The sequence below is a fragment of the Delphinus delphis genome, chromosome 13 (assembly GCF_949987515.2).
Source record: "Delphinus delphis chromosome 13, mDelDel1.2, whole genome shotgun sequence".
NCBI classification, from domain to species: Eukaryota; Metazoa; Chordata; class Mammalia; order Artiodactyla; family Delphinidae; genus Delphinus; species Delphinus delphis.
The window spans coordinates 28,192,953-28,219,436 of NC_082695.1; the positions used below are offsets into that span (position 1 = coordinate 28,192,953).

General features: G+C 45.2%; 1 protein-coding gene across 5 annotated transcripts in view; it reads right to left on the reverse strand.

Annotated features, from left to right (window-relative positions):
• PRELID3A (PRELI domain containing 3A) overlaps positions 1-25,406 on the reverse strand; it is a 138,653-nt gene extending 113,247 nt beyond the window's left edge. For 4 of the 5 annotated variants that reach the window (XM_060028635.1, XM_060028625.1, XM_060028634.1 and 1 more), the window contains exons 1-5: positions 25,275-25,406; positions 10,756-10,924; positions 10,004-10,093; positions 8,766-8,836; positions 8,571-8,673 (exon numbers count right to left, since the gene is read on the reverse strand). In XM_060028635.1, the coding sequence (XP_059884618.1) occupies positions 8,571-8,673; positions 8,766-8,836; positions 10,004-10,093; positions 10,756-10,924; positions 25,275-25,306 (465 nt within the window). In that variant the 5' untranslated portion in view covers positions 25,307-25,406. Of the gene's footprint in view, positions 1-1,660; positions 7,104-8,570; positions 8,674-8,765; positions 8,837-10,003; positions 10,094-10,755; positions 10,925-25,274 lie in introns of those variants that run through there. The other variant, XM_060028628.1, reaches the window with a different exon arrangement.
• Between the last annotated feature and the right edge of the window lie 1,078 nt (positions 25,407-26,484).

Genomic DNA, 26,484 nt, shown 5'->3' on the forward strand with positions numbered 1-26,484 from the left:
TAAACAAATTTTGAAGATAATCACTACTGCTTTCTTAATGACTAACACCCCCCAAGAAAAAAATGTATTGATAATGGAAAACATAGGAGAATAAAAACCCAGCACATGCATGTGCTTATTTTTACCCAACTTCAGTCTACCAGAAAATTAAAGAGTCCAAATAACTGACATTTACAACTGTCCTTGCCCTAAAAATGCAATCTTCCTCCAAAACTACGCAGGGAATTTCTGCACACCATAGCCATTGTAGAAGACTCACAAGAATCCACCCTTTCTGGCACTTTTATCTCCACTTCAAAAATGTGGTTTGCACAGACTCACAGATACAGAAAACTAGAGGTTACCAGTGGGGAGAGGGAAGGGGCGCGATAGGGGTGGGGGATTAAGAGGAACAATCTACTACGTATAAAATAGAGAAGCAATAAGGATATATGGTACAGCATAGGGAATATACTCAATATTTTATAATAACTATAAATGGAATATAACCATTAAAAATTGTGAATCACTATGTAGTACACCTGAAACTTATATAAAATACTGTAAATCAACTATACTGCAATAAAAATGTATGTATATACATATATTTTTTAAAACCATGGTTTCCAAAATGACAAATATTCATGTCTCCCTCTAGAACAGAACTCCCTACATGACAAGTTTAGACCATTACCTCTATGAGATTATACAGAGTTACCTAGAGGTCATGGAACAAGAGGTTCACTGCAAAAGAGTCACCCAGTGTAGAGGGCAATGCTTCGCGCTGACTGTGTCAGAGTAAAGCCCCCAACACAGACAGACACAGAGGAAAGCTCCCTTCACACTCATCTCTATAGACAGGAGGGAAGCAAGGACAGGATGCCATAATGAACAGGAAAGATTTAGAAATCTAGAATACAGTTTGCCAAGACAAAAACTAGTGGAAAAGTTGGAAGGTTTGTCAATTTTGTTAATCTTTTCAACAAAACAACTCTGGTTTAATAATTCTATTACTTTCCTATTCTCTGTTTCCTACTCAGCTTACAAGTATTTTGTTAAGGATTTTTGCATCAATATTCTTAAAGGATATCAGTATGTAGTTTTATTTTCTGGGGGTGTCTTTGCCTAATTTTAGTATCAGGCTAATACCGGTCTCTCAGAATGTTAGGATGTATTCCCTCCTCTGTTTTTTTGGAAAAGTTTGTGAAGGATTGTTAATTCTTCTTTAATGTTTGGACTTTTCTTTGTTGGGAGGCTTTTAATTACTGATTCAATCTCTACGTGTTACAGGCCTGTTGAGATTTTCTGTTTCTTCCTGAATCAGTTTTGGTAAGTTGTGTGTTTCTAGAAATTTGTCCATCTCACTTAGGTTATCTCATTTGTTCTGGTATAATCGTTCATAGTACAGGCATAACTTGGAGATATGGCAGGTTCAATTCCAGACCATGAAAATAAAGCGAATATCACAATAAAGCGAGTCACAAGAAATTTTTGGTTTCCCAGTGTATATAAAGTTAATTTTATACTATACTGTAGTATATTAAGTATGCAATACCATTATATCTAAAAATATATATACATACTTTAATTTAAAAATACTTTATTGCTAAAAAATGCTAATTATCTGAGCCTTCAGCATGTTGTAGTAGTGACATCAAAGATCACAGATAACAGACCCCGTAACAAATATAATGAAAAAGTTTGAAATATTTCAAGAATTACCAAACCATGACACAGAGACATGATGTGAGCAAATGCTATTGGAAAAATGGTGCCAACAGACTTGCTTGAGGCAGAGGTGCCATAAACCTTCAATTTGTAAAAATAAAATGCAGTATCTGCAAAGTGCAGTAAAGTGAAATGCAATAAAATGAGGTATGCCTGTATTTTCTTATATCCTTTTACTTCTGTAAGGACTGTAGTAATGCCCCCACTTTCAATTCTGATTTTTTTATTTTGAATCCTCTTTTGTTCTTGGTCAGTCTAACTAAAGGTTTGTCAATTTTGTTAATCTTCTCAAAACAACTTTTGGTTTCAATAATTCTATATTTTCCTAGTTTCTATTTCATCTCCTCTCTAATCTTTATCATTTCTTTCCTTCTGCAAGCCATGGATTTAGCTTCTTCTTCACTTTCTATGTCCTTAAAGTCAGGTTAATGATTTGACAGCTTTCCTCTTTTTTTAACGTATGTGTTTGTAACTATGAATTTCCATCTGAGCACTGCTCTCACTGCATAAGTTTTAATATGTTGTTTTCATTTTCATTCATCCCATTTTATGATTTCACTTATAATTTCTTCTTTGACTCACTTGTTGTTAGATGTACATTTTTTAAATTCCACATTTGTGAATTTTCCAGTTTTCCTTAAGCTATTGATTTCTAACTTCATTTCTAACTTCGTTATGATCACAAAAGATACTTTCTATGATTTCAGTCTTCTTAAATTTACTGACACTTGGTTTTTGGCCTAACATATGGTCTATCCTGGAGAATATTCCATGTGCTCTTGAGAAGAATGTGCATTCTGCTGTTATTGAGTGAAGTGTTCTATATGTTAGGTCAAGTTGGTTTACAGTGTACTTCAAATCCTCTATTTATTTACTGATCTTCTGTCTATCCAATAATGGACATTTTATCCATTATTGAAAGTGGACTATTGAAGTCTCTATCATAGAATTGTCTATTTCTCTCTTCTGCTAATGTTTGCTGCATATATTTGGGGGTTCTGTAGTGTGGTATATATATATCTTTCTTTGCCTTTTGTAACAATTTTTGCCTTAAAGTCCATTTTTTCTGATATTAGTGTGGCCACCCAGCTCAGCTCTCTTTTAGTTACCATTTTCATGGAATATCTTTTTCCATCCTTTCACATTTAACCTATTTATCTCTTTGGCTTTAAAGTGAGTCTTTTATAGGCAGGATATATAGTAGGATCATGTTTTTTCATCCATTCTGCCAATCTCTGTCTTTTAATTGGTAAACTTAATCCAGTTACCTTTAAAGTAAATGTTAAAGATGTACTAACTTCTTACATTTTGCTATTTGTTTTCTATAAATTTCACAACTTTTGTTCCTGAATTCTTTCTTCACTGCTTCCTATTATGTTTGATTTTCTTCTAGTATAACATTTTGATTCCCCCTTTGTTTTATTTTTTATATAGTTTTTAGTTATTTTCTTACTGTGTATTCTGGTAATTATAATTTCATCTTAAATTCATAAAAATCTAGTTTGAATTGATACCAGTTTTAGCTTCAATAGTGTATTAGTCAGGGTTCTCCAGAGAAACAGAACCAATAGAATGTGTGTGTGTGTGTGTATACACATACACACACACACACACACACATACACACAGGGATTTATTTTAAGGAATTGGCTGCTCTACTTTTGGAGGCTGCGAAGTCCAAAATCTGCAGGGTGGGTTAATCAAGATTCATTCTGCGCCCCACTTGTTGGTTTAGGTATTTGACTGGAATCCAGAGTTCTACAAAAGTTGATTCTGTCATATTTTTTCTTGCCAGTTTATTGACTGTTTCAATGGGAGGACTGTTCATTGATTTGTTTCAGAAGTGGGAGCACCCACCTCTACCATTTTCCATGAAGTCACTATTTATGTATTTTTTTAACCTTTAATTTTGAAATTAATGTAGACTTACTGGAAGCTGCAAAGGTAGTACAGGAACAGCCAACGTCCCTCAGTAACGTTTTACATAATTGTAGTGCAGCATCAAAACCAGGAATTTAACACACATAGTGCAGCACAGAGAGCTTTAAAAAAGATCACTTCAAGCAAGGCTTAGCTGTATGAAATTTCACATCAGAGACAAAGAGATCCTGAAAGCTTTCAGAGAGAAAAAAAAAGCCACATACAGAGGCTCAGGAATTGGAGTGGAAAACGATGGAGCAGTGCCTTCCAAATTCTGAAAGTATTTTTATCTACAGCTGTATGTCCAACCAAGCTTTGAGTGAAGAGTGGGAACAGAAGGCACATTTTCAGATGTGCCAAATCTTGGAAGCTACTATGGCGTGTCCTTCCCCATCCTGTGGTAAGAAACAGAGAGAGGAAGGCAGGGAGGCCAGGAGACAAGGGCTCCAGGAGGGGAGACAGGCCGAGGAAATGGCCAGGAGGGATGACAGCCACACAGCTGCTGGTCAGAGAGAGCAAGACTGGCCTCCAGGAAGTACAGCACCAGAGAAATGAGAAAGGGGTGTGCTACCTACAGGGTCTGACCTTGGAAAAGGATGTCACAAGGTGCTGCAGAGAGCAGGTGAAGAGGTGAAGAGTGTGGGGGACTCAGCCAGAGACTTCTAAAAATAAGATTAAACAGATGAAGAGGATAAGACAGTTACTACCTTCAAGGAGAAAAAAGCTACGTAAGAAAGAAAATGTAGGAACTTCCCTGGTGGTCCAGTGGGTAAGAGTCTGTGCTCCCGATGCAGGGGGCCCAGGTTCAATCCCTGGTCAGGGAACTGGATCCCACATGCCGCAACTAAGAAGTCCTCATGCCACAACTAAAGATCCTGCGTGCCGCAGTGAAGATCCCACATGCCACAAATAAGACCCAGCGCAGCCAAAATAAATAAATAAATATATTTTTTTAAAAAGAAAGAAAATGTAATTACAGTACACTTTTTCACTTGGTTATGTATGTTAGGTTAGGTTAGGTTAGGTTACTATGTTATACATAGTTATGTATGTTTTAATTATGGAACCAATGTGCTTTTAACAATAAGTTACAATATAGCTACATTGGAGAAATGGGAGAGGGGAAGAAGATTTAAGAGAGAAAATAACCATCTACCATGGCAGGAAGTCAGCAGATAAAGTCTAAAATTGTTGAATCAAGAAATAGCAGAATATGCTTATTTATTTAGAAATCTAACAGTAAATGCCAAAACTATCAAAAGAGTGAACAGTCCCCTCAGAAGGGTAGAAGAGTGCTTTGCAGAAGAGGTAAGAGGGATTGTTTTTGTCATAAAACTTTTAACTCTATTTCACCTTACGCTATGTGCATAAAATATTCTCATAAAAATAAAAATGAATTTCATTTCATTTTGGATTGGAAGTACTATTATCAAAGAAAAAGCAGTACCTAAAAAAACCACAGTAGAATATAGTTCTACCCATCCTTTACGGAGAGCTTCTCTAAAGTTTTTATAATTTGAAACACACTAAAAGAGATACTACATTTTACTTTTGAAAATGAGAAAATTAGAACTCCCAGTGGGAGGTACCTTGATGCTAACAGGACAGCTGAGAGCTTGAAATTACAGCCCTTTTGCTGCGACCTCCTGACAGTGGCTGTGGGTGCCTGCGTGGTGAGGAGCAGTACAGGCTGTGGTCCGGCCGGGGGCCCCGGATGGCGGGACAGTCTAGTTGCAGCCCAAGGGCAGAGCATGCGGCTATCCCCACCAATTCTAACTGTCCCTGTGTTGCCCCGACTCTAGCGTGTGCAGATCCGTGACAGGGGTAAGACACGGACACACGTCAACTGCCTCTGAGGTGACAACTGGTGGCCAGATGTGTGTGAAGAGACCGGCAGTGGGACTGTGGATCAAGGGCGAGTGAGGGAAATGGGGTGTCCTCTGAAAAGAGACAAGCTCTTTAGTGAGACCCCGAGAGTCGGCAGGAGAGCTGGAGCTGAGGAAGGACAGATAAGGCCCCACAGCCGTCTGAGCAAACCCGACGCGGGTGGCAGAGCAGGTGCGTGGCTCAGCATGGAGTGGGCAGAGCGGCGGCCCGGCCTCCTCCCAGCAGGTCTGCTCCCCGGGCCTCGCTCCACGGGCGCCACCACCAGCTGGGCCTCCTGCCCTGTGTGATCATGACCGACAAGGCTGGCGGAGGCTGTGGCCCAGCAGCTCCCGCCTATCCCAACCCAGCCAGGACCGCACTCCAGACTTGCTTCTTCCTTCTTCTCTTCCTTTTCCTGCTTTTTGATGGTTTTTTTTGGTGAGGCATCTGATTAAAAATTGAGGCAGTTTAGCTCTAGTTTATGAGGAAACAGAATGTGACAGAGTCCACAACTCAAAGTGACAGCATCACATACACACCACACACACTCCACACACACCATCAAACACACACATGCACATGCACAAGCAGGACGCCCACAAGGTGGGCAGGCTGTCTGCATGAGGTCACCCTAGTGGTTCATCCAAGGAAGAAGGTCGTGATCCTGAGTTCAAGGTAAAGGTCCTGGCAAACTTAAGCATCACTGGCTTAAACAAAATCAACAGGAAGTTCTTAAAGGAGCCTGAGCCACGGGGCTCACGTCTGTTGACAGAGGCGCTGAGTGTGCACACATGCTACAGACAGACCGACTGACCGACCGACGGTGGGAAGCAGGGCCCAGAGCAGCACAGCTCGGAAAGCCAAGAGTGAGAGGAGGTTCAAGGAAGGAGTAAGGAGTAAGGATTCCCTGAACAGAGGGAAGCAGAAGTACAGAGACGACTGCTGACCACACGAGTGTCAAATCCGCTCTGACACCCCAGCCACTTGGCCTAGGAAACCAAGGAGTGTTTGTGAAGCTCATGGAAATGCTGCAGATGGCTTCGGCCACAAAAAGCTACTGGCCAGTGAGGATGCACAGCTGGCAGCATGAGGGGAGGAGGGCTGCCTTCTCACCACAGCACTGACGCCCAGGCCTGGGGCACGTTCACAGGAACGTGGGTAGGTATTCTAGTCTTGCCCCCAATGAAAACTGCCCCCATAAGATCAGCCCTTCACACTGTCTGGACCTGCTCGTGAGAGCCTTCCTGCTGAGGACACACCAGTCCCAGGACACATGACCATGTGCTGAGAACAGCTTGAAGGAGAAGCTGAACTGCCCTCAGAGACGAGATAACAAACCTGAACATAAATCCTGCCACAAAACGAGTTGGTGCATTCAGAGGAGGATGAACCCAGTTAGGTTCTTCACTACACGGCTGGAGACCCCCATGCAGCTGTGTCTTGCAGACCCCCTCCCAGCACGCAGGCCATGCACACGGTGAGCGGGCACCAGATCCTCCCCAGGTTCAAGAATCCTGTAGTTACCGCCGCTCAGCACAAGGGGCGCTGCAGGCCTCGTTAGCTCAGGGCGCGTTCAGCATTTTCAATTATCCACTCAATAGCAGCCCACCCCTGGAGCAACACAGAAAGATTTCAACGTGGTGTCAGAAGTCCTGCCTGTCTCACTGCAGACAGCAGGCTATGCAGGTCACATAAATGCACAGGGACAGCCCCGCAGCTCTGCAGCAAATGCAGCCAAGACGTTCTGCAGGCAGCTTCTCAGCCCCAGAAATAAGGTGGCACCTGTTCTGCCTGAAATTGCCGCACCAGCTTGAGCTATGCTGAGTCCGCAACCTTCATGAGTGCCGTTACCTACTGAGGGCAGTGATGGGAGCATGGCCCCTCAGCCTCCTCCGTGAGTCACCCCTAACTTCTAGCTCCTGAACTGCATGCGGGGCCACCCGCCTCTCCACCTCCATCTCCCCCTCCGGTTCCCCCTCTGGCTTCTCCTCCATCTTCAGGCCACTGGCTGCCCCGGCATCCCCCAAACGTGTATGGGATGCTGTCGGATGGCAACCACAGCTGGGGCAGCCGTGATTCTCCACAGGCCTCCAAAACAGCAACCCCCAAATAAAGTGAAATAAAAGACCTTGATCTGGCCTCACTGAGTTTCCCCTGACTTTTCTCATAAAGGGCTGAGGTGAATGGTCTCACCCAGTGCTGCCTTCCTCCCAAAATATTCTTCAGCAAACACTCAGGCCTGCCCTAAGCCAGACCCCAGACACACAGAGTGAGTTGGTCAGGTTCTGTCCCCAGGGCTCGCAGAGTGGACGTGATGCGTGCTGCTCTGGGCAGGGGGCCTCCCCAACTTCCTTGAACTGAGCTGAGCTACTGCCGACCTTCCTCAAATCTGGATTTTTCTAAAAATAGGGCAGACTGGCTCTGTATTAGTGACTAGACCAATGAGCCTAAACGCAAGAATAAATGGCTCTTGGCCAAGCCGTGACCTGAGCGTGTAGGAAGGGAAGGACGGCTTAGGTGCCATCCCACTGGTCCCAGAATGAAGAATCTCTTCTGACCAAAAAGAACGAGAGAGAAAAGGGGAGAGGGGAGAGTCGGGGTGGCGGCAGAAGGAGGATGGCAAGGGGAGCTGGGCAAACAGCCAGGCCCTGCTCTGGCACCCAGCACTGCCTGGGATGTGCCTCCCAAACACCCAAGCTCTTCCTGCCAACCCCACTGGAGAGGCCAGGGCTGACAGCCTCCTGGTCATCCCTCCCCCACTCCCTCCACAAGGCTCGCTCCCAAATCCCACCAGCGCGAGAGGCAAAGGGAAACCCTGCACACGGAGAAGCTCAGCCAGAGCCACTCAATGCCGATTAAATATGAAACTGCTGAAAATCCCGAGTGTCCTGCCTGCCCACGCCAATACCTGTCCTGGAGGTGTGGGGTGTGTCTTGTTAACTGAGCCCAGATGGTTTGGCTCCTGAAAGGGGTGGCTGCCTTGCTGGCCTGTGTTCCCCCAGGCCTGGAGCCGTCCCCACCTGCCCGCGGTCAGTAGGACCCCCGCTCATCGGGACCCCGAACAGCTAGAGATGGTACCTTCTTTGCGTTGGACGATATCGTGTTGGCCATCAAACTCTCCAGATAGCTGCCGAGGCTGATCCCCTTCACGGTGATGACGGCTTCTTGGGTGAGCACGGTCCTGCAGGAGAGCGAGAAGTGAAGGGTCTGAGCAGCCGGCGGGTGGGGGGAGCCCCCGCCCCACCCCAGCCTTGGAGTTCAATGTCTGCTTACCTTCCTGGGTCCTCCGGGTGGGGTGTGTACACCAGCCTCTCGCTCACCGACACCCAGTTTGTGAGTGTGATCTTAAAACAGGAAACAATGGCTGTAGGTTCTATTTTTCTTGCATTTCTTCCCAGACCATCTGCCCCCACTCCTCCCATCCCCGAATCTGCACTTACTGGAGCCAGAGCAGAAGAAGCGCCAAGGCCCGCCAAGGCCCAGGAGGCACGGCCAAAGTACAGCCCAGGGACACCACTCCTGGCCGCTCCTGGGGACAGTCACCGCCCTCCCTCCACACCCCACCCAAACCTGAGCCGGGCTCATTAGGTGTCATCATTGTATGTGCAATATTTTTATGCCAGGCTCTGTATTTAATAAACCTCATTTTCTTTCATTAATCCTCAGGACAATACGGTGAGGTTTGCTCTTTTTTAGACAAGGAAAGTGAGGCTCAGAACAGGTTGATCACTGACACCCGCAGCCATACACTGATTCCGTGATAACCAGGACGCAGGCATGCGGCTGTCCCGCCCAAAGCCCTTCCTTTCCACTAGACCTCCTACAACAGCAAGAACCGTCCCTCTTTACCGACAACTAAGCCTTCTTGAAGGAGGAAGAGTAATTTTCCAAGTGAAGGAGAAGAGAGAACAATATATAAACTGTCAGTAATGGCTGATGTGGACACACCCACCCGGCTCCCTGTGACTTTGCGGAAGGGCTGCCTGGGCTGAGTAAAGGGGGCCCCGGGCAGAGGTCCAGGCGGTAAACCAAGGAGCCTCCGCACACAGTGACACGACCCACAGGGTAAGGGGCCTGACATAAACCATGCTCCCAGGCCACCCGTTTTCCCCAACATGCTCTTTGAATGTGCATGAGGCCAATATCAATGGTTCTTCATTGTGAGACGTGAGAGAGGAGGCCAGGAGAAAAGTGGCTGTTTCAGTGGCTGCGAAGAGCCGAGTGTGCTGTTGGCGGGCAGGATGGAGGCTGGGGGGGCAGGGAGGCACTGGGGAGGCGCACGGGGGCCCCGGGGCTGCCAGTCTGTCCCCTGGCCTGCCCACTGGTTACAAAGGTGTGTTCACATCATTATGTGTGTTCTTCTATACATTTTTATACTGGAATAAAAGACAAGTAAGATACTGCTAAATAAAGTCAGCCTTTCTATTAAAAATAAAAGATCACTTAGACCAAAGGTGGGCTGGAAAAAAAATTAAATGAAGACATTACGCACCATCGTGGCCATTGCTTACATTGGTGGAACAGAGCTCCATTTTCTTTCCCACTGGATCCACAACAGAATGTTCTCTAATGTATGTCAAAGTCCTACTGGTTCCCAAAATCTGAAAAACAAAGCAAAACCAGCATAGTGACGTGTTAGAAACTCCACCTTATATCCTAGAACACCGACCGCCATTTCCCATCCGCTACCCATCTCTTCAACCAGGGATGCAGGTGTGGCTGCAGCAGCACCTCTAGCTCCTCCAGGTGCCTCTGTCCAGCAGGTGGGACGGACACACGAATCAGGGACATAGGGACCAGTGCTTAGACAGAGGAGAAAGCAGGGCAGGAACTGGGGTGCTGAGGTCAAGGTTGAGGACAAGGTCCGGCTGGTGAGTCAGCTGTGGACCGACCCTGACCCCCACCCCCCAGGCCCCCCTGTGTGGAGCCAACTCTGGGGTTCAGGCCACACCAAGCAGGATGATGAGGCTGGGGTGGGGGGACTGGGTGTGGGGAAGGGGTGGGGGACCGGGAGTCATGGGGTTTTGGGGGTCCTGTGGGCAGTGTCCCCACTGCAGGTGGGTCAGGGGATGTGTTGAACACTCAGGTGGACGATTAACTCAATTCACAGAGAAACAAACCATCTCTGGGGCTTCCCAGAAATCCCAAATGGGAAGGTTGTCATTCCCTGCATATGGGTGCCAGCTGGGCTGGCGGATGTAGACAGCTGTGTGAGTGTAGCTGGGGGTCATGCGGGTGCAGCCGGGCTCCACTGAGGGCTCACCGCTCTCACGAGGCTGGGCAGCCCCCACTCGGTGCTGAGGAGGCGGTGGCTGTGAAGCCGGCCCCGGCTGTCCACACTGCGCTCCAGCACGTCGACGCCCACGACACTGGGGTTCATGGGATTCGGGTACTTCCTCATGGCAGCCTTGATGACTGTGTCCCACGGGTGGCTGGAGGAAAACGCAACCAACAGCATGAGCAGACAGTGGGTCCAAAGTCAGGTCAACCCTGTTCTTCAAGCTTTGTTCCAACAAATACACCTGAGGAGTTGGGCTCTGGACCCAGATCCTGGATCGCTGATCCCCCGGGCAACCAGGGGGCGGGCGGGGGGCACAGACCAGACTCAGGTCTGGCCATCCCAGCTTGGCTAAGGGCCCCCTCCTTCCCCAGCCCTGCAGAGCCTAAAGAGGCAGAACCCTTTGGTCTGGGGCTTCTGGGCAAGAGACAATGTCCCTTTTCCCTGTCTGTCACCACCTCCCGTGCTGCTCTGTGGGCTGCAAGGCCGGGGGGCCAGGGCTCATTCCTGCCTCCACCTGGTCGCAGTAACTGTGGGGGCCCTTTTGCTGACTGCCCGCCTCACCCCTGCAGCCCACCACAGGCCAAAGCAGCACACCTGCCCAACACGGATCACCCACAGCTGCTGCCCAGCTATGAGGTCCTGAAGCAACTACTTTGTTCCAGCTTCTAAGCAGTATGTGACTTGAAATGGCTACATGTGTTTTCTGATTATTAAAAATTGTATTTGAAATTTTGAAAAATAACACAGGATGAGGAAAATAAAAATCCACAATTTCACTATCTGGAGACAAGTCTGTGCAGGCGTCCTGTAGACGCCACCCCTCCCCTCTGGCCCTGAGCCCTGGAGTGAGGGGTGGACACCGGTGTCCCTGTTTGTTTCCTGCCATCAGAGACCACACAGCTGCCCCTGCTCCCCAGAGCTCTGTGCCTGTTGAGGCCGGCAGCCCTAAAGGCATCCAAGGGCTCAGAGTCCGGGGTACTCAGGGTGGACCTTCCCCAGGCGCTGCTGTCCTGGTTTTTCCTTCAGGATGCGCGCCCAGGTGCATCCCCACAGAGGTGAGTGCGTCTCAACAACACCGTTGTTTCCCCATACGTACCCACACAGGTTTGAGCGGCATGTACAGACAGCCCAGACCCAAGACCTAGAGACATGCATGCATGCACAGACATCCACACGCTCAGAAATTAAACTGGGATCATGCTCCTTACATGCACTGATTACTGCTTTTTATATGTAACAGACGAACATTTTCCTGCATTATGAAGCTATTTTCAGAAATACGACTCTAAGTAACTGCACAACAGGCCACCCTGTGGACAGTGGTGTAACCAGACCCCTCTGGCAGATTATTATGTTTTTAATCTAGTTTTTATTTGTATTACTTTCATCATCATTTAATCCTGGAAACCTTACATTTCTTTTTTTTAGTATATTTTTTGAATTTTATTTATTTTTTTATACAGCAGGTTCTTATTAGTCATCCATTTTATACATATTAGTGTATATATGTTAATCCCAATCTCCCAATTCATCACACCACCACCACCCCCCGCCACTTTCCCCCCTTGGTGTCCATACATTTGTTCTCTACATCCGTGTCTCTCTTTCTGCCCTGCAAACTGGTTCATCTGTACCATTTTTCTAGGTTCCACATATATGCATTAATATACGAGATTTGTTTTTCTCTTTCTGACTTACTTCACTCTGTATGACAGTCTGTAGATTCATCCACGTCTCTACAAATGACCCAATTTCGTTCCCTTTTATGGCTGAGTAATATTCCATTGTACATATGTACCACATCTTCTTTATCCATTCGTCTCTTGCTGGGCATTTAGGTTGCTTCCATGACCCGGCTGTTGTAAATAGTGCTGCAATGAACACTGGAGTGCATTTGTCTTTTTGAAATATGGTTTTCTCTGGCTATATACCCAGTAGTGTGATTGCTGGGTCATATGCTAATTCTATTTTTAGTTTTTGAAGGAACCTCCATACTGTTCTGCATAGTGGCTGTATCAATTTACATTCCCACCAACAGTGCAAGAGGGTTCCCTTTTCTCCACACCCTCTTCAGCATTAGTTGTTTGTAGATTTTCTGATGATGCCCATTCTAACTGGTGTGAGGTGAGATACCTCATTGTAGTTTAGATTTGCATTTCTCTAATAATTAGTGATGTTGAGCAGCTTTTCACGTGCTTCTTGGCCATTTGTACGTCTTCTTTGGAGAAATGTCTATTTAGGTCTTCTGCCCATTTTCTTATTGGGTTGTTTGTTTTATTAATATTGAGCTGCATGAGCTGTTTATATATTTTGGAGATTAATCCTTTGTCCGTTGATTCGTTTGCAAATATTTTCTCCCATTCTGAAGGTTGTCTTTTCGTCTTGTTTGTAGTTTCCTTTGCTTTGCAAAAGCTTTTAAGTTTCATTAGGTCCAATTTGTTTATTTTTGCTTTTATTTCCATTACTCTAGGAGGTGGGTCAAAAAAGATCTTGCTGTCATTTATGTCAAAGAGTGTTCTTCCTATGTTTTCCTCTAAGAGTTTTATAGAGTCTGGTCTTACATTTAGGTTTCTAATCCACTTTGAGTTTACTTTTGTGTATGGTGTTAGGGAGTGTTCTAATTTCATTCTTTTACCTGTACCTGTCCAGTTTTCCCAGCATCACTTATTGAAGAGCCTGTCTTTTCTCCATTGTATACCCTTGCCTACTTTGTCATAGATTACTTGACTATAGGTGTGTGGATATTATCTCTGGGCTTTCTATCCTGTTTTATTGATCTATATTTCTGTTTTTGTGCCAGTACCATATTGTCTTGATTACTATAGCTTTGTAGTAGTCTGAAGTCACGGAGTCTGATTCCTCCAGCTCTGTCTTTTTCTCTCAAGACTGTTATGGCTATTCGGGGTCTTTTGTGTCTCCATACAAATTTTAAGACTTTTGGTTCTAGTTCTGTAAAAAACTCCATTGGTAATTTGATAGGGATTGCACTGAATCTGTAGATTGCTTTGGGTAGTATAGGCATTTTCACAATACTGATTCTTCCAATGCAAGAACATGGTATATCTCTCCATCTGTTTGTATTATCTTTAATTTTTCTCATCAGTGTCTTCTAGTTTTCTGCACACAGGTCCTTTGTCTCCCAGGTAGGTTTATTCCTAGGTACTTTATTCTTTTTGTTGCAATGGTAAATGGGAGGGTTTCCTTAATTTCTCTTTCAGATTTTTCATCATTAGTGTATAGGAATTCAAGAGATTTCTATGCATTAATTTTGTATCCTGCTACATTACCAAATTCATTGATTAGCTCTAGTACTTTTCTGGTGGCATCTTTGGGATTCTCTACATATAGTATCATGTCATCTGCAAACAGTGACAATTTTACTTCTTTTCCGATTTGGATTCCTTTTTTTTCTTTTCCTTCTCTGATTGCTGTGGCTAAAACATGCAAAACTATGTTGAATAACAGCGGCGAAGGTGGACATCCTTGTCTTGTTCCTGATCTTAGAGGAAATAATTTCAGTTTTTCACCATTGAGAATGATATTTGCTGTGGGTTTGTCGTATATGGCCTTGATTATGTTGAGGTAGGTTCCCTCTATGCCCACTTTCTGGAGAGTTTTTATCATAAATGGGTGTTGAATTTTGTCAAATGCTTTTTCTGCATCTATTGAGATGATCATATAGTTTTTATTCTTCAATTTGCTAATATGGTGTATCACATTGATTGATTTGCATATATTGAAGAATCCTTGCATCCCGGGGATAAATCCCACTTGATCATGGGGTATGATCCTTTTAATGTGTTGTTGGATTCTGTTTGCTAGTATTTTGTTGAGCTTTTTTGTGTCTATGTCCATCAGTGATATTGGTCTGTAATTTTCTATTTTTGTAGTATTTTGTCTGGTTTTGCTATCAGGGTGATGGTGGCCTCATAGAATGAGTTTGGGAGTGTTCCTTCCTCTGCAATTTTTTGGAAGAGTTTGAGAAGGATGGGTGTTAGCTCTTCTCTAAATGTTTGACAGAATTCATCTGTGAAGCCATCTGGTCCCAGACTTTTGTTTGTTGGAAGATTTTTAATCACAGTTTCAATTTCATTACTTGTGATTGGTCTGTTCATATTTTCTATTTCTTCCTGCTTCATTCTTGGAAGGTAATACCTTTCTAAGAATTTGTCCATTTCTTCCACGTTGTCCATTTTATTGGCATAGAGCTACTTGTAGTAGTCTCTTAGGATGCTTTGTATTTCTGCAGTGTCTGGTGTAACTTCTTTTTCATTTCTAATTTTATTGATTTGAGTCCTCTCCCTCTTTTTCTTGATGAGTCTGGCTAATGGTCTATCAATTTTGTTTATCTTCTCAAAGAACCAGCTTTTAGTTTTATTGATCTTTGCTACTGTTTTCTTTGGGTTTTTTTTCATTTATTTCTGCTCTGATCTTTATGATTTCTTTCCTTCTACTAACTTTGGGTTTTGCCTGTTCTTCTTTCTCTAGTTCCTTTAGGTGTAAGGTTAGATTGTTTGAGATTTTTGTTTCTTGAGGTAGGCTTGTATTGCTATAAACTTCCCTCTTAGAACTGCTTTTGCTGCATCCCATAGGTTTTGGATCATCGTGTTTTCACTGTCATTGGTCTCTGGGTATTTTCTGATTTCCTCTTTGATTTCTTAAATGATCTCTTGGTTATTTAGTAACGTATTGTTTAGTCTCCATGTTTTTTACGTTTTTTTCCCTGTAATTGATTTCTAATCTCATAGTGTTGTGGTCAGAAAAGATGCTTGATATGATTTCAATTTTCTTAAATTTACCGAGGCTTGATTTGTGACCCAAGATGTGATCTATCCTGGAGAATGTTCCATGTGCACTTGAGAAGAAAGTGTAATCTGCTGTTTTTGGATGGAATGTCCTATAAATATCAATTAAATCTATCTGGTCTATTGTATCATTTAAAGCTTCTGTTCCCTTATTTATTTTCATTTTGGATGATCTGTCAATTGGTGTAAGTGAGGTGTTAAAGTCCCTCACTATTATTGTGTTACTGTCAATTTCCTTTTTTATAGCTGTTAGCAGTTGCCATATGTATCCAGGTGCTCCTATGTTGGGTGCATATACATTTATAATTGTTATATTTTCTTCTTGGATTGATCCCTTGATCATTATGTAGTGTCCTTCCTTGTCTCTTGTAACATTATTTTAAAGTCTATTTTATCTGATATGAGTATTGCTACTCCAGCTTTCTTCTGATTTCCATTTGCCTGGAATATCTTTTCCATCCCCTCACTTTCAGTCTGTTTGTGTCCCTAGGTCTGAAGTGGGTCTCTTGTAGACAGCATATATACGGGTCTTGTTTTTGTATCCATTCAGCAAGCCTGTGTCTTTTGGTTGGAGCATTTAATCCATTCATGTTTAAGGTAATTTTCAATATGCATGTTATTACTACCATTTTCTTAATTGTTATGGGTTTGTTTTTGTAGGTCCTTTTCTTCTCTTGTGTTTCCCACTTAGAGAAGTTCCTTTAGCATGTGTTGTAGAGCTGGTTTGGTGGTGCTGAATTCTCTTAGCTTTTGCTTGTGTGTAAAGCTTTTGATTTCTCCGTTGAATCTGAATGAGATCCTTGCTGGGCAGAGTAATCTTGGTTGTAGGTTCTTCCCTTTCATCACTTTAAATATATCGTGCCACTCCCCTTTGGCTTGTAGAGTTTTTGCTGAGAAATCAGCTGTTAACCTTATGGGAGTTTCCTTGTATGTTATTTGTCGCTTTTCCCTTGTTGCTTTCAATAATTTTTCTTTGCCTTTTTTTTGTTTTTTTGCGGTACACGGGCCTCTCACTGTTGTGGCCTCTCCCGTTGCGGAGCACAGGCTCCAGACGTGCAGGCTCAGTGGCCATGGCTCACGGGCCCAGCCACTCCGCGGCATGTGGGATCTTCCCGGACTGGGGCACGAACCTGTGTCCCCTGCATCGGCAGGCGGACTCTCAACCACTGCGCCACCAGGGAAGCCCTTTGTCTTTAATTCTTGTCAATTAGATTACTATGTGTCTTGGTGTGTTTTTCCTTAGGTTTATCCTGCCTGGGACTCTCTGCACTTCCTGGACTTGGGTGGCTATTTCCTTTCCCATGTTAGCGAAGTTTTTGACTATAATCTCTTCAAATATTTTCTTGAGTCCTTTCTCTCTCTCTTCTCCTTCTGGGACCCCTATAATGCGAATGTTGTTGCATTTAATGTTGTCCAGAGGTCTCTTAGGCTGTCTTCATTTCTTTCATTCTTTTTTCTTTATTCTGTTCCGCAGCAGTGAATTCCACCATTCTATCTTCCAGGTCACTTATCCGGTCTTCTGCCTCAGTTATTCTGCTATTGATTCCTTCTAGTGTATTTTTCATTTCAGTTATTGTATCTGTATATCTGTATTCAGTTATTGTATTCATCTCTGTTTGTTTGTTCTTTAATTCTTCTAGGTCTTTGTTAAACATTTCTTGCATCATCTCCATCTTTGCCTCCATTCTTTTTCCGAGGTCCTGAATCATCTTCACTATCATTATTCTGAATTCTTTTTCTGGAAGGCTGCCTATCTCCACTTCATTTAGTTGTTTTTCTGGGGTTTTATCTTGTTCCTTCATCTGGTACATAGCCCTCTGCCTTTTCATCTTGTCTATCTTTCTGTGAATGTGTTTTTTGTTCTGCAGGTTGCAGGACTGTAGTTCTTCTTGTTTCTGCTGTCTGCCCTCTGGTGGATGAGGCTATCTAAGAGGTCTGTGCCAGTTTCCTGATGGGAGGGACTGGTGGTGGGTAGAGCTGGGTGTTGCTCTGGTGGGCAGAGCTCAGTAAAACTTTAATCTGCTTGACTGCTGATGGGTGGGGCTGGCTTCCCTCCCTGTTGGTTGTTTGGCCTGAGGCAACCCAACACGGGAGCCTACCCTGCTCTTTGGTGGGGCTAATGGTGGACTCCGGGAGGGCTCACACCAAGGAGTACTTCCCAGAACTTCTGCTGCCAGTGTCCTTGTCCCTGCAGTGAGACACAGCTACCCCCTCCTCTGCAGGAGACCCTCCAACACTAGCAGGTAGGTCTGGTTCAGACTCCTATGGGGTCACTGCTCCTTCCCCTGGGTCCTGATGCACACACTACTTTGTGTGTGCCCTCCAAGAGTGGAGTCTCTGTTCCCCCCAGTCCTGTCAAAGTCCTGCAATCAAATCCCACTAGCCTTCAAAGTCTGATTCTCTAGGAATTCCTCCTCCCTTTGCTGGACCCCTAGGCTGGGAAACCTGATGTGGGGCTCAGAACCTTCACTCCAGTGGGTGGACTTCTGTGGTATAAGTGCTCTCCAGTTTGTGAGTCACCCACCCAGCAGTTATGGGATTTGGTTTTATTGTGATTGAGCCCCTCCTACTGTCTCATTGTGGCTTCTCCTTTGTCTTTTGATATGGGGTATCTTTTTTGGTGAGTTCCAGTGTCTTCCTGTGGATGACTGTTCAGCAGTTAGTTGTGATTCCGGTGCTCTCACAAGAAGGAGTGAGCACACATCCTTCTACTCTGCCATCTTGAACCAATCTCCTCTGGCAGATTATTTTGATCGCGTCCAACCTTCACTGTACAATGAAGGCAGCAGGGAAAACTGGTTCACACCAGCCTTTCAATATATGTCTTTTTCCTTAGGATAAATTTCTAGAATGGAATTACTAAATTAAACATCAAAGATTATGAATATATTGAAGGTTTTTGTTTCATCTTTGATGTCCTTTTTAAATATAACTTATTGACCATGAATTTACTTTATCCTCATAAAACGCTCATCCCAGGTCAAAAAGCTAGCAATGAGACGCAGACCAGAGCTGGGTCTCCCAGCCCCTACTCCACAGTCTTTCTGTCACACCCACGGCCTCTGCACTGTCAGGTCCAGAAGCCCCGCTCTTTAACAAAGGAATGCTTTTTCAAGCCATGGAATCGTGTCACCGCACTAACATGTCCACCAGCTCCAAAGAAGCAGAGATGAAGCTGGTCCTGATCACTCTGCAGTGGACAGGGAGCCTTTCTTCTCAGTAAAAGAACTGTCAGGGGCACAGTCGACAACTCTGCGGAAGGAGGGAGAATCCAGATACTCATGAGAGCAGAGGCGGGGGATGGGGGCTGCCCAGTGAAATAAGCTGTGAGCTTTGTAAGTCAAGTTCCCCAGAGTAGTTCCCATAAAAATCATTACTTTAGGCAGAATAGGGTGAGGACACAGGGTGCCTGGGACCTGCCTACAACAACCCAGGGGAAGGAGCAGGGGATGGGGGGCGCATGAGACCAGACATCTGTGAGAGGAACTGTTAGCCTGCAGAAGGGCACTGCACTCATTATTCCAGTCTCCACTCTTGCATAATGTGCATAATAATGAGTCCAGAAAAAAAAATTGGAGGGACTTCCCTGGTGGCACAGTGGTGAGGACCCTGCTCTCCCAATGCAGGGGGCCCAGGTTCTATCCGTGGTCAGGGAACTGGATCCCACATGCTGCGGCTGGGAGTTCACATGCCACAATTAAGGGGCCTGCGGGGCACAGCTGAGGAGCCCGTGAGCTGCAACTAAGAAAGCCCATGTGGGGAATTCCCTGGTGGTGCAGTGGGTAAGAATCCATCTGCCAATGCAGGGGACACAGGTTCAAGCCCTGGTCTGGGAAGGTCCCACATGCCACGGAGCAACTAAGCTCATGAGCCACAACTACTGGGCCTGTGCTCTAGAGCCTGTGAGCCACAACTACTGAGCTCGCATGCCACAACTACTGAAGCCCATGCACCTAGAGCCCGTGCTCTGCAACAAAATAGGCACCGCAATGAAAAGCCCACGCACTGCAACAAAGAGTAGTCCCCACGTGCCGCAACTAGAGAAAGCCCGCGTGCAGCAATGAAGACCCAACACAACCATAAATAAATAAATTTATTTAAAAAAAAGAAAGCCCACCTGCCACAACTAAGACCCAGCGTGATGAAATAAAAAAATAAAATAAAATGGAATGGAATGGAAATGAAATGAAATAAAATAAATATATGTTTTAAAAAAAAAAAGGATGAAGGAAAAGTGCTCAGACCCCAAGAGACCCCGGGCCAGCCCAGTGGTTCTTGGAGCAAGGCCCGCAAAGCTGGGCTCTCTGGCCCCTCCAGGAGCCTGGGTGCTGCTGGGAGGGCCTGCCCTTCTGGCTGCACGACATCAGCCAAAGCTGCAGGAGCCCGAGTCAGACCACAGACTGCCAGCCTCTCCCCAGGAGTGACGGCCGGGTCAAGGCTGCATGGTGGTCACTGCTGAGCTGTGCACTCAGGGCCCATCCCTGATGAGAAAGTAAAAGGACTCATTTTACTACACCTGGATCCCTGGTTCTGAGTGAGGGCACAGAAAGGATGCGGGAGGCCTTGCTGGTCGGGAAGCACTGGTGGCCACAGGGGTGGCAGCTCAGCTACTGTGCTTCCCCAGCCACCACTTCTCCTTGAAACTACTGACCACAAACTGTGGTCACTCAGACATGGGTGTCGGACAGGCATTTTCTCAAAGATTAATGAAGTGAGCCTGTCACTCGGAGGAAAACACCTGATGGCATTTGCTGTCAAAGATAAAACTTGAGCTTCTAAGTGAAAACTGGAATTTTAGAAAACTTGTATCACTACCATGGGCCTGCTGCTTGCCCCACACTGTACCCGGTGACCCACACAGCCAAGTGACCAGTGCGAGACGTCACAGATCACATGGGAGAAGGACTCATTCAAAGTACGAGACGGGCCATTACTCTGGTCCTCGTGGTGTCAGATTTTACACTGCAATTAATTTGAGAAATTACTGCTTGTTTCGTTGCAATAGCAAAGAACAGCTACGATTATTTTTAAAGACTTTTGAAATACCTTTGCCAACTAGGTTTTACTCACATATAGTGTGAGGCTGGATTTTAATCATTTACTTCAACCAAAACAACAGACTGCAAACACTGAATGCAGAAGCCGACAGGACCATCAAGTTAGTGTCCATGCAGGGACCTCCCTGGTAGTCCAGTGGTAAAGAATCTGCCTTCCAATGCAGGGGACACGGGTTTGATCCCTGGTCAGAGAACTAAGATCCCACGTGCCACGGGGCAACTAAGCCTGCGCACCACAATTACTGAGCCTGTGTGCCTCAACTAGAGCTCACGTGACGCACCTACAAAGCCCACACGCTCTGGAGCCCATGTGCCACTAGAGAGAAGCTTGGGTGCTGCAATGAAAGATCCCACATGCTGCAAGGAAGATTCCGCGTGCCGCAACGAAGACCTAACACAGCCAAAAAATAAATTAATTAATTAAATTATTTTTTAATAAAATAAAAAATTAAAAAAAATAAAATCTGTTGACAATAAAAAACAGTGTCTATGCAGCCCGACATTATAGAAATTGGGAAAAAATAAACAAAACAGTGCCACTCTTACTACTTTGAGGGGTTTTGGAAACTACAGGTTTTTTAAATTTAAGAAATGTTATTTATGTTAATGTAATGGGTTTATTACTGTTAATTTTAATAAATTAATAAATATCTTAAAATTTATCAGTTTTAATTTCTAATATGGTAAATATTAGTAGATTTAACCCACATAAACAAACACTGTTTGGGTCCCCAATATTTTCTAAGAGTGTAAAGAGGTCTTACTGCTGATGAGTTTGAGGATTTCTGGCCTAAGTAAATGCCCTTGATTAACTGACCCAGAAATATACACAGGAGTGGTCACCACAACATGATTTGTAATAAGGGGGAAACAATGTCCCTTCAATAAGAGAAAGAAAAAATGGTGACATATTCTTTATGGAATAAATGGAATATTGGAATACTATACAGCTGAGATACAAATGTGTATGTGTACATGTATACACACAGATCTCAAATAGATACACACACACACACACACGCACAGATCTCAGGAACACATTGTTGAGAAGAAAGAGAAACTGAAAAGATCTGTACAAGATGGTGCCAGTGATTTCTATTTTAAAAAAACAAATACTACATTTTGTTTATGGAACATATACCTTCGGGAGGCTACCCACCAGGTTCACAATCATGACCGCCTGTGAGAGAGAGGAGGGAACAGCACTAGGAGGGGACAGTGGGCACTTCACCTCCTACCTGTAACATTCCATTTCTCTTATTTAAAAAGGGACGGGGTTCCCTCCTCCTGGCCACAGAGCAAGCCTGCTTTAGGGCAGCCTCTCCTCCTTACTTCCCTGAGAGGGACACTGCCTACTAGAGACCTCTCCTGGGAGCTGCTGGAATCCAAGTAGTATACAGCCTTGACTGCTGGGAATCTACTCATACTGGCTGTTATTAAAGATTTTGTTATAGCCCACCTGAAACCTCAGTCAATGCTGTAAGGATGGGATTTACAAACCTGCATTTACCAGCCTGTTAATTTTTAAGTGCCCCTTTCTATATGTTTCTATTTCGGTCCTATATTTTCCACTACTATTTAATCTACTTTAAACCAAAGGGTTCTCCATTTCTGTGGGAGTTTATACTGCTCTCAGCTCTGTCTGATCTCCAGTGCCCAGGGTTTCTTCGGTGTGTGAACAATGGAGGAAAACTTGGTGTGTGAACAATGGAGGAAAACTTGACTCAAAAGTTTTCGTGCCCCAGCAAAGGAAACAAAATGAAACAAAAAGACAACCTACGGAATGGGAGAAAATTTTGCAAAGGATGCAACTGATTAATTTCCAAAATATACAAACAGCTCATACAGCTCAGTAACAACAACAACAACAAAAAACCCAATCCAAAAATGAGCAGAAGACCTAAATAGACATTTCTCCAAAGAAGACACACAGATGGCCAATAGGCACATGAAAAGATGGTCAACACTGCTAATCCTTAGAGAAATGTAAATCAAAACTACAATGAGAAAAAAAAAAAAACTACAATGAGGTACCACCTCACACCAGTCAGAGAGACCATCATTAAAAAGTCTACAAATAACAAATGCTGGAGAGGGTGTGGAGAAAAGGGAACCCTCTTACACTGTTTGTGCAAATGTAAATTGGTGCAGCCACTATGGAAAACAGTAGGGACGTTCCTCAAAAAACTAAAAATAGAGTAGCCATATGATCCTGCAATACCATTCCTGGGCATATATCCAGAGAAAATTATAATTCTAAAAGATACATGCACCCCAACGTTCACTGCAGCACTATTTACAATAGCCAAGATATGGAAGCAACCTGAATGTCCATCTAATGATGAACGGATAAAGAAGATGTGGTATACATACAGGATGGAATAATATTCAGCTATAAAAAAGAATGAAGTAATGTCATTTGCAGCAACATGGATGGACCTGGAGATTATCATACCAAGTGAAGTAAAAGTCAAGCAAAGACAAGTATCATATGATATTGCTTATATGTGGAATCTTAAAAAAATGACACAAATGAACTTACTTACAAAACAGAAATAGACTCACAGACATAGAAAACAAACTTACAATTACCAAAGGGGGAAGGGAGGGAATTAAATTAGGAGTTGGGAATTAAAATATACACACTGCTATATATAAAATACATAACCAACAAGGACCTGTGTATAGCACAGGGAACTATACTCAGTATCTTGTAATAACCTATAATGGAAAAGAATCTAAAAAAGAGTGTGTGTGTGTGTGTGTGTGTGTGTGTGTGTGTGTATATATAATCTGAATCACTTTGCAGTACACCTAAAACAAATACAACATTGTTGGACTTCCCTGGTGGTCCAGTGGTTGAGACTCCATGCTTCTACAGCAGGGGAGCAGTTTGAGCCCTGGTCAGGGAACTAAGATCCCACATGTCTGTCGTGCGGCAGGGGGTGGGGGGGACTAATACAACATTGTAAATCAACTGTATTGCAATAAAAAACTTTTTTTAAGTCTTTGTGCCTGATTATTTTTGGCCTTTCAAGAGTAAATTTATTATTTCCAATCAAATATTCAACAAACATATAAAAAAAAAACAAGTATAGAAAGAAAAAGGTGTGTAATCCTCAGAGGAAAAAAATCAGGGATTTCAAGGGACTAAGCAAGGGGAAAACTCCATGGTAAGCTCAGCTAGAAAGCCAGGCTTCCAAATCTGTACCGTCCTGCAGATGTGATGCTGCCACACAGCATCATGTCACCCGCCCTGGCAGCTGCGTGACCTCCCCCCAGCGGTCTTCCACATTTGTCAATTCTCATCATGGCGCTCGGCTTTTAAAAATCAATGGGAGGAGATCTGTGCCCAGTCCACAGGAGCTCAGGGGTTGATGGGAATTTCTCTGGTGGACAGTCGCCCTCATTTCAAAGGACATCTGCTCCCCAGGATATTCCTTGGTCCCTCACTGAGCACCTACTATGTGCCAGGGACACAAAATGAATGAAGTGAGGGTTGAAGCAAGGATGCACACTACCACACGGATGAACCTCAACAATCATGCTAACTGAAAGCAGCCAGACACAGAAGACGGTTTGGTGTATGATTGCATTTATGTGAAATGTCCAGAAAAGGCAAATCCATAGAAACAGGAAGCAGATACTGATCTGGCTGGGGCGAGGAGTGGACAGTGACTGCAGACGGGCATGAAGGGTCTTTGTAGGATGAGGAAATGTTCTACAACTGGACTATGGAGATCTTGTACAACTATGTAAATTTACTGGAAGTCGTTGAATTGTATGATTTAAATGGGTGAATATTATCAATAGTGACTTTTCACAGCTGACAATTCACTTCTGCTTGTCGACCAACATTTCCTGAATTTGTAGGGCAGTCCTGGCCTGAGCTGCACAGCCTGGGCATTCACCATCTGCAGGAACTTAACCTGTCCCCTCTGCATCCAGATGGTGCCCGGCATGTCCCATCTTTGGGAGAACTGAGAAAATCTCTGGAGTAAGTCTGGGAATGGAACCCCAGATGAGATTTTTCTGCAGGTTGCAGGCTGTACAAAAATCAACACTAAAATTGGATCCCATCAAGTCTAAAGATTTCATTAAAATAATTTCGGAGGTTTTTAACCCACTGATAAATTTTCATTATAATTTTACATGAAAAGTTCAAAGGATGACAATTCTATTTCATGCAGTATTTTTTAAATTAAAAAACGAAATGCTGTTCTAAGTGAGATCAAGGAATTTAAAAATCTTAGTTCCTTTAAAAACTATGAAAGAATGAGCTCAGAGTGTCACAGATGAAGTGACAAGAAAAGATACCGCCTAGGTCACGAGGGCACTTTTAATCAGCTGGAGGCTTTCCAGTGCCCACAGTGCATTCAGGGCCAAAGCCCCCACATGCCCACGCCGGCTCCCTCTGGAGGCCGTGATCAGCCACTCGGCGGGTCCCGCCCCCGCCCCTTGTGACAGCCCCGCGCGAGGTGAGGCCAGGCCGGCGGAGGCGAAGACGCGGTCCCCCGACCCCGGGCCCTTGCAGGTCACTGCCCGCAGCGCGGCCCAACGAGGGACAGAGCCCGCCCTCCCGGAGGACACGGCCCAGGCCCAGGCCAGTCTGGACTCACTGTGGCCGCAGCCGGCTCACCCGAACACATGCTCCGAGCTCCAGACCCTCATCGTCGCCCACGCAGAGCCCGGCGCGGGGTGCTCCAGGCCCAGGGAAGCTCCAGGCCCGGGATGCTCCGCTCCGCGGGGGGCGGGGCGTGTGGACGCGGTGTGTGGGGCGTTTAGGGAGTGGGCGGGTCGGGACTGGGCGCCCGCCCATCACGAGAGCGGCGGCACCACGGCTGCGCGAAGGGACTGGCAGTAGCTGTGCCGGCCGCAGGCACGGACTACGTGGCGGGGCGGGGCCCCTGGTGCCACTGCGGAGATGGGGGCGGGGCTCGTTCTTACTGGTCAGGTGGTCCAAATTCTCCCAAAGCTCCTTCCAGCCACGCCGCTTCCCACTGTTGGGAAGGATAAGGAACAGTGTGTCCCACCAGCCCGAAAAGTCTCTCCGCGGAGTTGGGGGGCGGGAGGGAGGAAGCAGCCGGTGTGGAACGGCCTTAAACCAGAACGTGAGGCCCCTCGCAGGCAGTCCGCTGTGTGGTTCGAAGACCCCACGAAATCCAACCCTTTATGTAGCCAGGCAGGTGCGACCCTCGAGACCCGGATGTCAAGTGAGAGCACTGACGGCACCGCTTGTCAGAGCTCATCCTAAGTTCACCCGGCAATTGGAGTGACCACTTGGGTTCACTACTTGTCTTTGTCCAAAGGAGAAATATATTTCTCATTCCCATAGGAGGTAGGGTTGCAGCCTGAAGCCAGGTGCTCCCTGTAAGTTAGGCTAATGTTTCAAAAGGATGGCTCCCAAGTCCCTGAGAAAAAACATTCCTGGGTTGTTCAGCTGGCCAAAGGCCTACTTAGCCTTTGAAAACATTTACATAGGACTTTGCTGGTGGCGCAGTGATTAAGAATCCGCCTGCCAACTCAGGGGACATGGATTCGAGCCCTGGTCCAGGAAGATCCCACATGCCTCAGAGCAATTAAGCCCGTACGCCACAACTACTAATCCTGCACTCTAGAGCCTGCAAGCCACAACTACTGAGCCCATGCGCCACAACTACTGAAGCCCGCACGCTCTAGGGCCCTCATGTTTCAACTACTGAGCCCGCGTGCCTAGAGCCCATGCTCTGCAACGAGAGAAGCCACTGCAATGAGAAGCACAGGCAGCGCAACGAAGAGTAGCCCCTGCTCGCCGCAACTAGAGAAAGCCCGCGCGCAGCAACAAGGATCCAAAGCAGCCAAAAATACTT